General features: G+C 33.1%; 1 protein-coding gene across 1 annotated transcript in view; it reads right to left on the bottom strand.

The window, feature by feature from the left end:
* The window catches only part of CPA6 (carboxypeptidase A6), a 112,581-nt gene that overhangs the window by 79,318 nt on the left and 16,043 nt on the right, over positions 1 to 17,220 (bottom strand). The window contains exons 2-4 of the mRNA XM_051973619.1: positions 10,071 to 10,185; positions 8,357 to 8,458; positions 7,335 to 7,439 (exon numbers count right to left, since the gene is read on the bottom strand). Coding sequence (XP_051829579.1) covers positions 7,335 to 7,439; positions 8,357 to 8,458; positions 10,071 to 10,185 — 322 coding nt within the window. The remainder of the gene's footprint in view (positions 1 to 7,334; positions 7,440 to 8,356; positions 8,459 to 10,070; positions 10,186 to 17,220) is intronic.

The following is a 17,220-nucleotide window of genomic DNA, read 5'->3' as shown; positions in this document are numbered from 1 at the left end:
GGTGCATGATTTTTTGTTTGCAGGTGATTGTGTACTCAATGCAGCCTCTGATGCTGAGATGAAACAAAGTATGGATCAACTGCTACTTGTGCTAATTTTGACCTAACAATTTGCACCAAGAAAACAGGTACTTCATCAGCCAGCACCACACCATTCATATGCAGAATCATCAGCAAATGATGAAGTTTTGAATGATGCAGATTAGTTCAATTACCGAGGCAGTATACTTTCCAGGAATGTATACATTGATAATGAGGTTGACACCTGCATTGACAGAGCTAACAGTGTTGGGAGGTTCTGAGGTAAAGTGTGGGAGAGGAGAAGTATTAGCCTGATTATCAAACTGAAGGTCTATAGATCTGTTGTGCTGACCTCATTGTTGTATGCTTGTGAAAGTTAGACAATATTCCAACATAAAGTTAGAGAAGTCACTCCAAATGATCATAGAGACTATTTGTGTTTGATTTGTGGTGGAGTGTTCCAAACTTGTATTGGTCTGATTAGCCACAACTAGACACATGGTAATTCAGCTCTTTAAAAAAGTGATATTATTTTGGTCCTCTTTCAGAACTAAGGGCAACAAACATAACCATAATTTCTGCTAAATAAATTCTTATCTCAAGTACTGATGGGTTGGCTATAGAATACATTCATTGACTTAATTCCCAGACCAAAGTTCTGAACTCCTAAATTCCAGACTCCTGGATTCGAAGATGGCTTACAATTCTGAACTTTTGAATTTTTGAAACTTTCAAGATAGTAACCTCCAACATATCCCCTCTGAAATGAAAGAAAAAATGCCCAAGCAGAAAAAAAAACCCTGACACTTGTATACATTGTTAGAAAGCCCAAGGATTATCTTTGTAACACATTGTCTTTCACCAGATATTAGTTTTCAAGAAGTAGTTAGAACAAAAAAAATGAGGTCAAAACAAGAGTGAGTTCCAACCAAGAGAGAAGCCAAGGGTAACTAATACCTTTAAAGTCCCATTCTCATTCTATACCTACATGCAATCAGAGGGACTGCTATTTAACAAGTAGTTAGCACACTGGAATCAATTACAGAAAATCCTTTGAATATTCCAAAATCTGTTAAAGGCACCTCCATTATTTGGCAACATGACTGGTGCAAACAGACTTCCTAGTCTCTGGCTACATGGGAAATTGTATCAGTGGTACTCTACAAGGAATGAGTTTATTGGACAATTAGTGGCTTTTGTCATGTCATTTGCTTCCTTAATGAATTCCAATTTTCTTTTGAAATATTTCTGCTTAGTTCCTAAGAGTAAAGCATTACTGACTCCACCTTCTGGTTGCATATCCTACTGCCACTCCTATATTTTAAAATGATTTATCATTTCACTTTCTCAGACATGGGGCTCAGTCTTAGTGGCGTGCCTCTGATCTTGTTGTTACTCTTTCCTTTGTGCATTGAAATCCCATCTTTCATCTAAGGTCCACTTTGAATTCCATAAAGCTTACTGTTCTTTGACCCTTATAATTGATTTCTCTGCCTGTAATTCTTATAGCACTTCTACCTTGTATTGCACAATTTCACACTTTATTTGATAATTTCTCCCATTTTTACACCTAAATTCTAGGTTCCTTAGGGGAAGAGACAACAATCTATATTTTGTCTTCATCCCCTATAAATCTCATGCTGATTGCATAGTTGAAACAACAATAACAAAATACTTATTGGAAGATGCTGGAGGAATCTTCTAGAAAGGGGAAAATCAGGGTATTTTTCTATTCAATTTCATAATTTTATTTAAGTTTTATAAAATAACTATTTTATACTATCTCAAATCTTCTTCTGCCTTTCTTGAGAGTCTTCCCTTTTTTTGGCCTTTCTAAAAACTCCTTTGGGATGATAGCCTCTAACTCCCCCAACTTCTTCAGGGCTCTGTTTTACTTCTTTTAGGCAGTGTCTTTGTAAATTTAACACTTTTTTTGATCTCATTTGTTCATATTCTCTAGTTGTCTTTCTCCTCTACTGAAGTGAAGCAAAGCTAGTAATGTCTGTTTTGGCCTGTTATATTTTTGGGAATCTTTATTGCCAATGGGCAGCATTCTTCCAAATTCCTTTCTACTTCCAGAGGGAAGGGAGCATCTGGTGATTTCAATTTTGACTCTAGTAAAGCCAAAGAAAATATCACAAATCACCATGAATAATGGTATAATATTAGCAACAGTTCTGCAACTTTTGTAATAAACAATCACTTTACAAGAGAAAGATTTTCCAATCCTGATCCATCAAATTAATTTTAATTTTCTTTGCTTGTGGGAATTCCTAACAATTCCCAAAATAGAGTTTGATGGCTCAAAGTGTTAGGAAATAGGGAGGAGGATGGCAACTATAGAAATCAGGAAAAAAAGCATGAAAAATGAAGTATTTTCTGACACAGTTAGATAGCTGCCAGTTTGAGAGATGAAGCAGCAAAAAATACATGGTGTAATATATTTCTGATGGACTGTTTTTCAGTGTTCTCCATTTAGTATCTGTTGGTTCTTTGAAATATAAGTTCTATTTAAATGAATAAAAATATTTGCATAGCTAATAAGTGACTGAAGCTGGATTTTAATTTACAAAAATAACTCTTTCTGATTTCAGATCTGATGCTCTATCATAGATGCTTTTTATAAGGGAACTTAGGCCTAGAGAGGTTAAATATTTTGAACAAGATCATGGGAACACAGAAATGTAAGTGGTGGTTCAGAGAATTATAGAATGTTAGAGCTAGGAGGGACAAGAGAGATAATCTCATTCAATCTTTTTGTTCTGCAGATGAATAAACTGAGGCCCAGAGAGGGAAATAACTGATTTAAGATTATGGATCTTCATATCAGCTAGTTAACAGGATTATAGTATGTTTGAGTAAACTGCATAATCTATGACAATAGCTGGCCATCAGAAGCTCCAATAAGGACAGCCACTGTTTTGTTTTGCTCTTGAATCTCCCACTTAAGAAGTGTTTATGAAATGTTTGCCACATATGGACTCTCATCACTTCATGTCTGAATTACTGCAATAGCCTGCTGGTGGGTCTTCCTGACACAAGTCTCTCTCCACTTCAGTCCATCTTTCATTCAGCTGCCAGACATAAACCCACTCTGCTTTCTAGTCTTTTATACTTTATTTGTACTCTACCATGTACTCTGTGATCTAGTGATACTGGTCCTTCACATAAAAATGGAATTCACACAAAGCATTCCATCTTCCAGTTTTGGTTATTTTCATTGACTATGCTTGGAATTTTCTCCCTTATCTCCACCTCCTAGTTTCCTTCAAGATCCCTTAATCCCACCTTCTACAGGAAATCTTTCCTGACATTCTCTCTTAATACTAATGCTTTCATTCAGTTGATTGTCTCTGATTTGTCCTGAGTCTATCACGTTTGTATATTGTTGTTTGCGTGTTGTCTCTCCCATTAGACCCTGAGCTCCTTAAAAAGAGTCTCTTTCCTGGATTAGTAGATGCTTATAAATACAAGCATATCTCAGAGATATTGTGAGTTTGGTTTCAGACCACCACAAAAAGTGAATATTACAATAAAGTGAATCACATGAATTTTTTGGTTTCCCACAACATGTAAAAATTAGGTTTACGCAACTCTTGTTCATTGACTAGGCAATTGCCTCAGAAAAACTGAGACCTGGGAAAGACCTTAATTTAGAAAGGTCAAAATGACCTACTTGTCTTGCCACTGAATTCCAATGAATCTGAGTGACAGTGAATGAGGCCGACAACTTTGCAAAACTTTGTCTCACTTAAATCCAATTTATATGTAAGTTAAGACCTCACACTCATGATGTCATTCATCCTCTTCAAGAATGAAAGAAGAACAATAACACTATACTGTAGTATACTAAGTGTGCAATAGTATTATATCTAAAAAAATGTACATACCTTAATTGAAAGTACCTTATTGTTGAAAAATACTAACCATCATCTCTGAATCTTCAGTGAGTGGTAATTTTTGTGCTGGTGGAAGATACTGATGGCTGCTGATCAGAATGGTGGTTGTTGAAGGTTGTGGTATTTGACTCTTTGTTTCACTTGAGCACTTAGAGGCCATTGTAGGGTTTTAATTGGTCTAATTTCAATATTGTTGTTTCTCAGGGAATAGGGAGGCCGAAGGAGAGGACCATAGAGAGGAAATGGTGGGTTGGTGGAGGAATCAGAAGAATTTAATGAGTATGGATGTGGTTTGTGGCACTCCCAAACAATTATAATAGTAATATCAAAGATCAGTAATTACTAATTATCAGGTTATTTATTATTTTATATATATATTATTATCAAGTAATCAGGTAATCAGGTTACCATAAAAATACAATAATGAAAAAGTTTGAAATATAGTGAAAATTACCAGACTATGACAGAGACATGAAGTAAGAATATGCTGCTGAAAAAATGATACTGATAAATTTGGTTGACACAAACTTTCTATTTGTAAATAAACCACATCTGTGAAGCACAAATAAAGTAAAGCGCAATGAAAATGAGAGATTCCTGCTTTTATTGACTGAATTGAATTGTGAAGTTCTAAAACACTTAATATTTGAGTTTTACAACAATCCTAAAAATTGGCAGTAGAAATTTAGTTTTTTATCTCCAATGTCAATACATTTTTAATTACACCATGCTGTTATATTTGATTTATTTTCTTCATGTGCACATATCAGTTATGGATATTATTATTTAGTTATTTTCAGTTGTGTCTGATTCTTCATGATTTGGGGTTTTCTTGGTAAAGATATTGGAATGGTTTTATCCAGGGTCACATAGGTATTAAACATCTGATACCAGATTTGAACTCAGGAAGAAGAGTCTTTCTGGCTCCTGGCCCTGCACTCTACCCATTGCATCACCTAGTTGCCCCAATTATGGATGTAGAGCTGGGCAATATGATGATAATCAGAGAGGAAGTCTTGAATGTAGCAGCATTATTGCCCTAGACACTGCTGGGGGTGGTGGTGGGGAATAGAGCACCTCATATAGCCTTTGCTTTAAATGGCCTGCATGGTTGCCATTCTCATTTATCTATTGATCTAAAAGCTACATGTCATTATCCCATTTTTTGGCTACTTTAAGCTGTTGCTGGCACTGTTCAGCTAACTAGGGCAGCAGTAACAGTGTTGGGATGTGGGGAAGGAGGCAGGGTGCCATGGCAGAAGTCAGATAGTATAATGAGGGGAATGTGTGTGTGTGTGTGTGTGTGTGTGTGTGTGTGTGTGTGTGTTAAGGAGGGCTTCATGAAGAGGGACCTTATACTACTCTGAAATAGATCATGTGCCTGTGGAGGTGACCTATTCCATCTCTGACACATCAGCAAACTTAATGAATAGTAGGATTATAGTACATCAATGTCCTCAGTGAATGGAATATATATCTATATGTCTATCTCCACACATATATGCACACATACATATATACATACACATATATACCCACATATACATGTATATACCCCCACATATATATGACTATATATATATAAACACATATATGATGGTATAAGAAAAGAAAAAGATGGAAAGTAGAGTTGTTGCTTAGATCAAGATAATTCTTTTCTTTATTCCCCCAACTCATTCCATGGTAGGAAAAAAGAATGGAACCACATCTTTCTAATATTATCTTTCCAGAAATAAAACTCAACTACTTTCATTGCTAAATAATTACATATACCACTTATTTGCCTAGAAACCCCTCTCTCTGTCACACTGTCAAACTATATTTCTTTCCATCTTTGGTGTTTACTTCAAGATTCATCTCCAAGAACCCATTCCATGCTCATAGAATAATAACTCATATTTATATAGTCTTGTAAAGGTTTACAAAGTACTTCAAAATAGTTCTTAGCATAAGTGCCATTTTTTTTCTTGTTGTTGTTCAGTTATGTCTGACTCTTCATGACCCCATTTGGATTATTCTTGGCAAAGACACTAGAGTGATTTGCCATTTTCTTCTTCAGTTTATTTTACAGATGATCAACTGAGGCAAGCAGGATGAAGTGACTTGCCCAGAGTCACACAGCTAGCAAGTGTCTGAGGTCAGATTTGGATTCAGAAAGATGAGTCCTGATTCCAAGCCTCATGTTCTATATGCTTTGCCAACCAGCTGCCTTTCCTAACCCTCAATTAATTAATCAACTAATTATTCAATCAAAAAATATTTATTAAGAAATTATCCACTGAGGCACATGTACTGCTCTAGTACTACAGTTGTTAATTCTCTTCAATTTGAAAATTATTTTGGATTTATCTGGCATATGATTTGAGTTTACTCATTTGTGTTACTTTGTATGTATTTTGTAATACTTATCTGTTATTCTTTGAGTTATAGAGACTATTTCATTTTGTTTCTGTATTCCTAGCTTGAAAATATAGTGCCTGGAATATAACAGGATATTTAATAAATGTTTGTTGAATGAATGACTCAATGATGTAATTAGAGCATATATTCTGTTTCAGCTGAGTCAATTGAAGCACAAAGAAATTAAATAACTTTCTTACAGTCACAAAATAGAAAAAAAAATATTGACTCTAGAATTCAAACCTAGGTCTTCTGATCTAGCTCTATTTCCATCCACTATAAAGCTCTAATTAATTTTTTAGCCAGCTTCCCTTTACCTGGTTCTTTCTTCAATGTGTCCCTTATTCTGTATGTGCTTACTCTATTTTCCCATCCTGGTTTTCCATTGAATGGTGAGCTCCTTGTACTTTAATTTAATTTTATTATTTTGTATGCCCACTTAGCAACTAGTATGGTCTTCTGTACTGAATGGATGTATTTTACACATAGTTTCTCTCTCCATATAGTGCTCAATGTATGTTGATTAAAAAGATGAGGGAGTGTCAATTCAGATATTTAGTGAATAAGTACTTGCTTCAACACACTGAGCAGAACTGGGTGAAAAATGTGATTAACTTTGCCTAATACCGAATATTACAAAATTATAATTCACTACTGTATTTTAAGAGCCCTATTTTTGCAAATATGTAAATAATAGAGGAACATTATAAAGTACAAAATTCCTTGCATCATCTCATTAATAAATATACCACGTGCTCACTTTCAGGTGAAGATGAAGGGAACTATAGCCTCCAAACTGAAATTCATACATGAGACAATTTCCTGGGATTCATTTAGGGACTATAACATTAAAAGTATTTCAACTACTTTAGTTTCATAACATTTAGCTGACTGCTACTAGCTTTAAAACTCTGCTTTTGTTACTCTTGTAGAGAATAAACACCCACAGAAGCATTGATAGGACATGAATCCTGAAGCAGAAGGATTGCAAAAATTGCAAAAAGTTTCAACTTACTTCTTTTACAAACCATTGACAGAAGGCAGGACCAATCCATTCTCTTGCATGAATACCACAATCTATCCAAATAGCTCTTTTATAAGCCCGAGATCTTCTGCCCAGCTGAAAACAAAAGTATTCATAATAACCATCTAAGGTTTTTTTGATTCAATGACCAACATCAAGATTTCAGAATCATTCTTCATTATACCTTTATTTTCTTGAATAAACAACCAAAAACAGGAATAGATTTGCTGTCTGTCCAGGAAGTCTATGATTATATTATGCAGGAGAGAAAATATCCTGCACAATTTACAAACCAGAGACCCTAAAATATTCCTCATTTTTTTTGTCTCTTTCTCTGAGGATTGTCTCATGGGTCACACACCAATATTAAATTTATTATTGTACAGTAACATTTTTCCTACAAAACTTCTCAAAGAAGCATGTAGGCTTTAGAAATCAGCCTATTTCTTGAGTATGGGGGAAAAGACATAATATATAGCAGAACCCAATAGGAGTTTGCTGAACTAGATATAGAATGAAGAAAGTACCAGTTGACAGTTTTTTCCTTATATATATTTGTTTTATTTATTTCTATTTCTAATATGAGCTAAATGATTTCCAATTTGATATCCAATATTTAACTCCTAATATGATATGCAGAGATTTTAGCTATTTCTAACTCTTCTAAAGTTCATCTTAAGCACTGAAAAAACATAATTTCCTAGACCATTAATTTTCTAAATACATGAATTGAAGAGGATGGAAGAACTCTTCTAGAACTTTAAGTTGGTGAAAATAAGTTATAATCTGATAGTCTAACAATAAATTTCCCCCCAGATTAGTGCTGAGATTGAGACTGAGTTTGAGAATATGTAAAAGATAACTGCATAGTCTACTTTCTAATCACCCCCAGTCAACAAACAATTCTGTGACAAAGTGGAAAAAATGGATATTTTAATAAATATTCATCTGAAAAAAGTAGGCGTTAAGAATTCCATTTAACAAACTATTTCCCAAACTTTTTTTTTTGTTACCTTTAATATAAAAAGAGATCTTCCTTCATATGATTTTCCAATAGAAAACATGTGAACAAGACCCGGGTAGGTTTTATTTAAATGATGCATCCAATTTTGAATCTAAAACCACAAAAATAAAAAAAATCCTGTTAGAGTCAATTAAGATTATAACAGAAAAAAGAGAACCTGAAAAAGACAAAGATAATAACAGCAGGAATTATCACATGGAACATGATATACACAGAAAATTCCTATATGTATCCTATGTATCCTATACTTTAGGAAACCTATTTGATTCCATCTCATTTTCTGCCTTTTTATTTTTAATAGTATGATACCTCTTTTGGTATTAGTGTTTAAAGCATTCCTTCTCATGTACTAATACTATAGATCATTGATATATTAATGGCAGTTTTGTTGTAGAGATAGCTATGCAGGAAAAATTGACCAAGTTGTACTGGATGTCTTTGTACTGGGTCAAAATTTCTTGTTATTTTTTTTGCTCTTTGTAAAATGAGTAGAGGGTAAAAAAATAGAAATCAACTTCAAGAAATTATGGATCCCAAGTATTGAATATTGAATATATATCATGATTTTTTCTTCAGAGGAAGGGTAGAGAGGGTCTCATGAGATTAAGATTTCATAGGTAAGTCAATCTTTAAGGGACAGGAATCTCTTACAAATGAAATTCTGAAAACATAAAGAAATGAAATTCTGATGAAGAGGAAAAATAGGAATTGATTTAAGAGACTAACATAAATACACAAAACCCTAATCAACATAGATGTGTAGAAGATAGAAGCAAGAGCAGGTAACAGAGATGAATCAGTAATGAACAATGAATCTGGGGTTAGAATAGTCCTGTGAGAGAAATTTTAGAAGTGTTAAAACTCAAAATATTATGGAGCAGATTTTTGTTCAGGGGTCAGTTGACTAGGTGGATTTTGTGATTCTCATGTGTTTGGGGTTACTACAGCAAAACAGTCAAATAAAATTTATGGATCAAGAATTGTACTTATTCTAAAGTTATAGTTACACATTTTGTCCAGTCATTTTTTAGTTGTGTACAACTCTATCACCCATTTGGGGTTTTCTTTTCTTTTCTTTCTTTCTTTTTTGTATTTTATTTTCCCTCAACTATACATGAAAATAATTTTTAACATTTAAAAAAAAAAACTTTGAGTTCCAAATTTTCTTCCTCTCTTCCTCCTTGCTCCTACCAATGAAAAGCTATATAAATTATATCTGTTCAGACAAGCAAAACCTTTCAATGATAATCATCTTATAAAAGAAAACAGACAAAAATCCCTGAAGAAAAATAAAGAAGAAAGAATATGCTTTAATCTGTATTCAGAGGTCATCATTCTTTCTCTTCTTGATGCCATTTGAGGTTTTCTTGGCAAAGAAACTGGAATAGTTTGCTATTTTCTTCTCCAGTTCATTTTATAGATGAAGAACTAAGGCAAATAGGTTCAAGTGACTTGTCCAGGGTCACACAGCTAGTAAGTGTCGGGGGTGAGATTTGAATTTAGGAAGATGACTCTTACTAATTCCAAACCCAGTGCTTTATCCATTGCTCCACTAACTGTCCCCATATTTATCTATAGTTATCATAAATGAATTCCACAGCATATTATGTCTGTCTTGGAGTTGATGTTGCAGTGAATATGTTTGCATATATATGTGATATGTAGCATTTATGTAAAACAAAAATATAATTTTGTTTACTTACTTCTTCTAAAGAGTGATAAACTTCATAACTGTACCCTGGAAGTGATCTACGATTCCGCTGAGTCCTCAAACTGTTTCCTTTTTCCAATGCTTTTTGGAGATCTGCTATTAGGACCCTAATTAGAAAAAATAGTTATTGTTAAAGTATAAATTTCAATATGCAATAGAAACTATAGATTTACAAAAAGGTTAACAAACACATACAAATCCCATTTTGGTTGCTCTATACTTTATGTAACCTATTTAATTCTTTTTCATGTTTTCTGACTTTTTTATAGTAGTATAATGACTCTTTAGGTTTAGTCTCAAAGACTTGAAGATTGAGGCAAGTAAAATTCACTGGAAAGGAACAATTGTATTGATTGTAGGCAAATAGGAATTCTTTATGTTTTCTTTGCATTTTCAAGCTGAGGTATATAGAATATTTGGTACCTCATATATGTGTTATTACCTTGAGTGATTCTGTGGGATTTGGGGATTTCTTTTCCTATATCTGTGAAAGCCTGAACACAAGCTATATTTCAGCTATATTCTGATATGTCCCAGAGGCAGCTTTGGATGTGGGCAGAACAAGTCAAAGAGAGGAGTGATTTTGGAGGCAGCCTGAAGATTGAATTTTATTAATGTAAATCCAGAGCTTGGGGTATTGGGGCATGTATTATATGAAATTTAGTTATTTCTTTGTCCCTGAGTTAATAATCTTGTTAGCTCTAGAATGGGACAAGTGAAAAAAAGATTGCTTAAAGAAGAGACTTTATTATTATTTATTTATTCATTCATTCATTCAAAACAAATCCATTAAGTATTGACTATATACAAAACATAGCACCAGACAAAGGGAGAAATATAAAGAAAGCCAGCACATAGTCCATGAAATCTATGAGTTTACATATAGTAAGGTATCATAGAAATATAGTTAAGCTATAGACAGGATATTTTAGATATAGAAATATATCATAGGTTAGTTGAGATATAGCGAAGTGGCTTTTTAATGTAAAAAACTGGTAACAAAATACAAAACAGTATAAAAATAGAATATGACAAGTTTATATAGGTGACATATCTCTTCCCTTGGTTTGAAATAAGGAAGTAGGGTTCTAATTCTTATAGATATTCACTAATTATTACTGTGAATATGTCACTAAATCTCTAGAAGTCTCAGTTTCAACATCTATAAAATGGACATAACAATACATTTGCTTCACAGGACTGTGAAGCATATATAAAGGATTTTGAAAAGCTTAAAGAGTGATATAAATTCTAACTATTATTATAAGAAAATTTCTTAAATTATCTCTCCTTGATCTATTTTATAGGTCAGTTTTTTTTTTAAATGAGATGTTTCACAATTCTAATTTTTCTTTTTCTTTTTTTATTATTTTGGTGTCTCAGGAAGTCATTAGCTTCCATTTACCTAATTCTTATTTTTAAGAAATTATTTTCTTCACTTGGCCTATTCTACTTTTTTAAGGGATTCTTCTTTTCAGGGGATTTTTGTGTCTCTTTTACTATTTGGCCTCTTTTATTTCTTCAAGGTGTTATTTTATGTACTATATTTTGTGCCTCCTTTACAAAGCTGTTGACTTTTCCTCCATGATTTTCTTGCATTACTATCATTTCATTTCTTGATTTTCTCTTTATCTCTCATATTTGATTTTAAAGTTCTTTTTCAGCTTTTCCAAGATGTCTTTGGGCCTGAGACCTATTTACATTTTTCCTTTGAGGCTTCAAGTACAGCAGTTTTGACTTTTTTGTATTCTTCTGAATTAGTATTTTGATTTTCCCTGACTCCACAGTAACTTTCTATGGTCAGGTTGTTTGCCTCCCTCTCCGTATTTACTCATTCTTTCAGCCTATTTCTTGACTTTTAACTTTATGTTAAAATTGGGCTCCAGGGATAGAGGGGGAACTGTCCCAAACTTCAGATTTTTTGTGTAGTTGTTTTCAGACTTCTAGGAGTCTGTAAGTTTTTAGTTTTTCCATGATCGTATGATCATAGAAGCTCTTTACACTGTGAGTCACAACTCTATATGGGGTCTTGTAATTGAATGTAGGGGGTAGCAAAATTATGGTTTATCATCACTATTTAATTTGTATCCCTATTTTACATATTTATATGCTTGAGGTCATGTAAAAATTTCTCTGGCAAAAGGAAATTGTAAGTAGAAAAAGTTTAAGAATCTTTGCTCTAAAACGAGGTATATTACTAATCTCTTGACTTGTGTCTTAGTCTGTAAGAGACCACAAGCATTTTTTTTTTCACTCTGTAATTGTGACCAGAGCTCCTGCTCCCCTGTAGCCTCAGACTCTGATGTACAAATCTCCTTTTCATTCTGGAGTTGTGACCCAGATCTGTGTATGGGCAATGCAATAGAGTCTTGCATCTTTTCTACACCATTTTTGTTTCACCTCCAAAAAGAAATAATTTAAGAATTGTTGGATTATATTAAAGCCATAATAAGAAAAAGAATCTAGGCATCATATTTGAAGAAATTATAAAGGAAAAGTTCCTTGATATGTTATATCTAGAGTAAAATAAAAATTGAAAAGAAATCAAAAGATATACTGGGTAGTTCCTGAAAGAAATCCTACAATGAAATATTATGGCCCTAGAATATTATAACCAAATTCTAGAATTCCTGAAATAAAGGAAAACAAATTGTAAGAAGTCAAAAAGAAGCCACTCAAATATCATGATGCCAAAGTCAGGATCACACAGATTTAAAAGCTTCCATGTTAATGAAGGAGAGCGCTTGGAATATGATATTCTGTAAAGCAAAGGAGCTAGGATTACATCCAAGAATAACTTATTCAGCAAAATGGAGTATAATTCTTTTGGGGAAAATAGCTATTTAATGAAATAGAACCTTTAAGCATTTATGATTAAAATGCTATTTTTAATATAAAATAAAATGATGGTTTTTTATTCTATTGTTTTGTTGATCATAATCATAAATGCTTAAAATGCGTATTTTTAATATAAAATAAAATGATGGTTTATTATTTTTTTTTTATTGACAAAACATATGCATGGGCAATTTTTCAACATTGATCCTTGCAAAAACTTCTGCTCCAACTTATCACCTCCTTCCCTCCATCCCCACCCCTACATGACAGGTAATCCCATTCATGTTAAATATGTTAATGTATATGTTAAATACAATATATGCATACATATTTATATAGTTGTCTCGCTACACAAGAAAAATCAGATTTAGAAAGAAAGTTAAAATAACCTGGGAAGAAAAAAAATTCAAGCAAACAATAATAGAAAGAGTATAAATGCTATGTTGTGGTCCAAACTCATTTCCCAGTGTTCTTTCGCTGAATGTAGCTAGTTCTGTTTATTACTGATCAATTAGAACTGATTTGGATCCTCATTGTTAAAGATAGTCACTTCCATCAGAATTGATCCTCATATAGTATTGATGTTGAAGTGTATAATGATTTCCTGGTTCTACTCAATAAAATGATGGTTAATTGTGAAAGACTTAGCTTGTTTGATCAATACAATAACCAAAGAAAATTCTGAAGGGGTTATGATGAAAAACACTGTCCCCTGGTAGGGGATGGGAAGGGAGGAGAAGGAGGAAGAAGAGAAGGAGAAAGAGGAGGAGAAAGAGAGAAAGAGAGAGAGAGAGAGAGAGAGAGAGAGAGAAGAGAGAGAGAGAGAAAGAAAGAGAGAAAGAGAGAGAGAGAGAGAGAGAGAGAGAGAGAAAGAAAGAGAGAGAGAGAGAGAGAAAGAGAAAGAAAGAAAGAGAGAGAGAGAGAGAGAGAGAGAGAGAGAGAGAGAAACAGAGACAGAGAGAAAGAGACAGAAAGGAACAGAGACAGAGAATGACAGAGAAACAGACAGAAAGAGATTCAGAGACAGAGAAATAGAAATAGACACACACACAGAGAAAATGAGGGAGAAAGAGAGTACTGATGAATTCTGAGTGCAAATTGAAGATTTTTTCACTTTTTCATTGCTTTTTTTAGTTGTATGACTATTATGCTAATATATTTTTGCATGATTTTACATTGTATAATTTATTTCATATTGCTTGCCTTCTCAATAGGTGGGAGAGAAGCCAGAAGGAGTGAGAGAATTTGGAACTCAAAATATTTTTTAAAATGACAAAAATAAAGACAAATTTTTTAAAAATTTGAGAAGGATCCCATAAACTTTCCCAAACTGCAAAGGGGTCCATGACAGAAAAGGTTAAGAATCTTTTTTCATATTCTCTCTTTCCCTCCCTTTCTTTGTCTGTCTGTCTCTGTTTCTGTCTCTGTTTCTGTCTCTGTCTCTGTCTCTGTCTCTGTATCTTTGTGTCTGTCTCTCCCTCTCTTTCTCTCTGTAAATTCATCGGCTTCTATGGATTTAACTATCATGTCCATGTAGAATATTTCTAGATCTATATATGCATCTCGAGACTGTCCTTTAAGCTTTAATGCCTGCTCACCAACTATTGATTGAACATTTCAAACTCTATGTCCCAGAGACATACTCAACCTAAGAGTGAACTCAAATCTTTCACCCTAAATCCTCTCCTCTTCCAAATTTCTCTATTACTCTCTAAGCCACCATAATTCTTCCCATGTTTCAAGTTCATTATTATGGAATTATCTGGACTCTACTCTCCCTTACCTCACATATCTAATCAGTTTCCTCTTCTCTCCAGTCATACAAGTACTACCTTAACTTAGACTCTCATGACCTCTCATCTATATTATTGTAAGAGCTTTAACAATTTTGTCCCTTACTTAAGTCTCACCATTCCACACTATATAACAAACTGCTGCCAAAGTAAATTTTCTTAACTGAAGATCTATTCACATGTTTTCCCATTCAACCAAATCTATGGGCTTCCTATTTCTTCTAAGGAAAAATATGAACTTGTTTCTTTATCTTTTAAATGTCTAAACAGCATGGTCCCAAACTATATCTTCACCCCCACTGCACATTATTCTCCTAATTGAAAGTTGTTTTCCCTCTCTTCCCTTCTTTTCCATCTCTGTGCCTTAGAATCCCTACCCTCCAGGAAATGTATCCTTTCATCATATTTGCTTCATAGAGTATCATCCTTCCTTTATGAGGCAACTCTGATATCATCTTACATATGATCCTTTTCTTATTTTCCCCCTAAAGCTCTTCCCAAGCTATCTTGTCTTTGACTATATTGTGTACAGATGGGTATACATCTATATGTATCCACGTCCTTCCATGTATACATTTTATATTTATGCTGCAAATAGTTTCTTTTTTTTTTCATTTGTAGTGTTTATCATCACTTTATAAATTTGATTTTGTACACTAAGATATTTAGAGTTATTATTTCTTCCTCATTATAAGGCTTGCAATTTATACAATAAATTATGGACATTATGAACAGGCTATATCTCTTGGGCTGAATCACCTAAACTTACTACAGGGGTATTAATAATTCAGAAAAAGCAGATTTATAATCCAGATGCATCAGTTATATTCTTATAGAATTACACAACTTGATTATTGCAATTGTTCATTATGTTTAAGATATTTAAAAATTATCTGTGTATCCTCAATACCTACCATAGTTTTTGGCATATGAGAGTTCAATAAATGCTTGTGGAATAATTAATCCACAGATAGGAAGACCTTGATACAGAGACAGTAGAGAAAAAGGAAATATGGCTAACAAAACAAATAGTGGAAAGGTTCATTCTTAGTTACCTGTCATTTTTTTTTCCAGCGAGTCTTTTAAAAAACACTTCTTGATGATTTTTTCTACATATTTATATTTTTTTGGTAGATCTCTTTTTTTTTCCTTAGTGGAATTATTTTTATTTGTCATTTCAGAATTTTATTCTTGGGAGTTTCTGAAATTTCCTACGTTAAATTCCCTTGTGAAAATGTAAGCCACAAAATCATATATATCAGAGCTCTGTGTTGCTTTCTCTGAGTATAGGGTACATATCAGGCTATATCTATGATCCTTTTTCCCTCTCACAAATTAGAAGATGGAGCAGTCACCATCTCTCAATGTTGCCATAATTTTATTGAGGCAACAAGTTCCTCCTTATTGGTAAGAGTATGAATTTTCTTCACCATTCCTTTTACCTTTTGAAGAATGAAATTAAATTTTTGACTTAATGATATTATCTTCACTAGGGCACTAGATTACCTAATTATTATGTCATACTCTGCCAAGATTATGATGTTTTCCTTCTGCCCAAGTACTCTGAAATATATTTTCTATAACAATATTATTCCGTTTATCCTTTACTTCCACACACTCAAATATGTTCCACACTCAAATGTTCCACTATGCTTTTGCATTTTTATTTCCAGATTCTTTCACTTATTTTTATAATATGTGATTTTTTTTTGTCCTTATCTATTTGGTTTATTTTTTTCCCAGAAACAAAATAATATATTTTATTTAGCTTTTCAAATATTTTCCATTGATTGATATATGCCCAATTCCTCTTTATTGCATTATGATAGAATTATAGAATATTAAAACTGAAAAGCATATTAAAATATTACTTAGTGCCACACCTCTCATTTTAATGACAGAAATCTTGAAAACATTCAATTTTTATTCAGTGTAACTTCTTACTTTTAATAATACCTAGCTTCCAATTATTTTTACATTATACATGTTTAGTCATGCAAAATATAATATCACATTAGTCATATTATAAAAAAAGATAGAGACCCAGAGACTCTATTAGTTCTTTCTTTGGAATTGTATAACATTTTTCATTTTGACTTTTTTGGAATTGTCTTGGATCATTGTATTGCTGAGAATAGCTAAATCTGGGTTTCTTTTAAATAAGGCATAATACCCTTACTGGTCAAAATTCAAATCAAAGCTCCCATCCCATATCAGTAACATCACTGAGTATCAGCTGCTTCTTTGTGATAGAATCTCAGGTTTATTTTACTTGTTAACCAAATTTCATGCATTCAAATTCAGACTTCTGAGGCCATGTATTTTATCTTTAGTTGTTATCTTAGAAGTGTTTTCTGTGAATTACTGGGGGCTCCTCTATGCTATTCTTATTCTGTAGGAATACTTTCTACTTTCTATGGGATGGTTTTTGGAGGTAGTTTATCTCTCTGCTGCCATTCTCTTACCTGTGATTAACTTTACTAGATTCTAGTGAAGTATATTTAAATAGCC

Source organism: Antechinus flavipes, chromosome 1 (assembly GCF_016432865.1).
Source record: "Antechinus flavipes isolate AdamAnt ecotype Samford, QLD, Australia chromosome 1, AdamAnt_v2, whole genome shotgun sequence".
In the NCBI taxonomy this organism is placed as follows: domain Eukaryota; kingdom Metazoa; phylum Chordata; class Mammalia; order Dasyuromorphia; family Dasyuridae; genus Antechinus; species Antechinus flavipes.
This window is presented reverse-complemented; position numbering and strand designations above follow the sequence as displayed.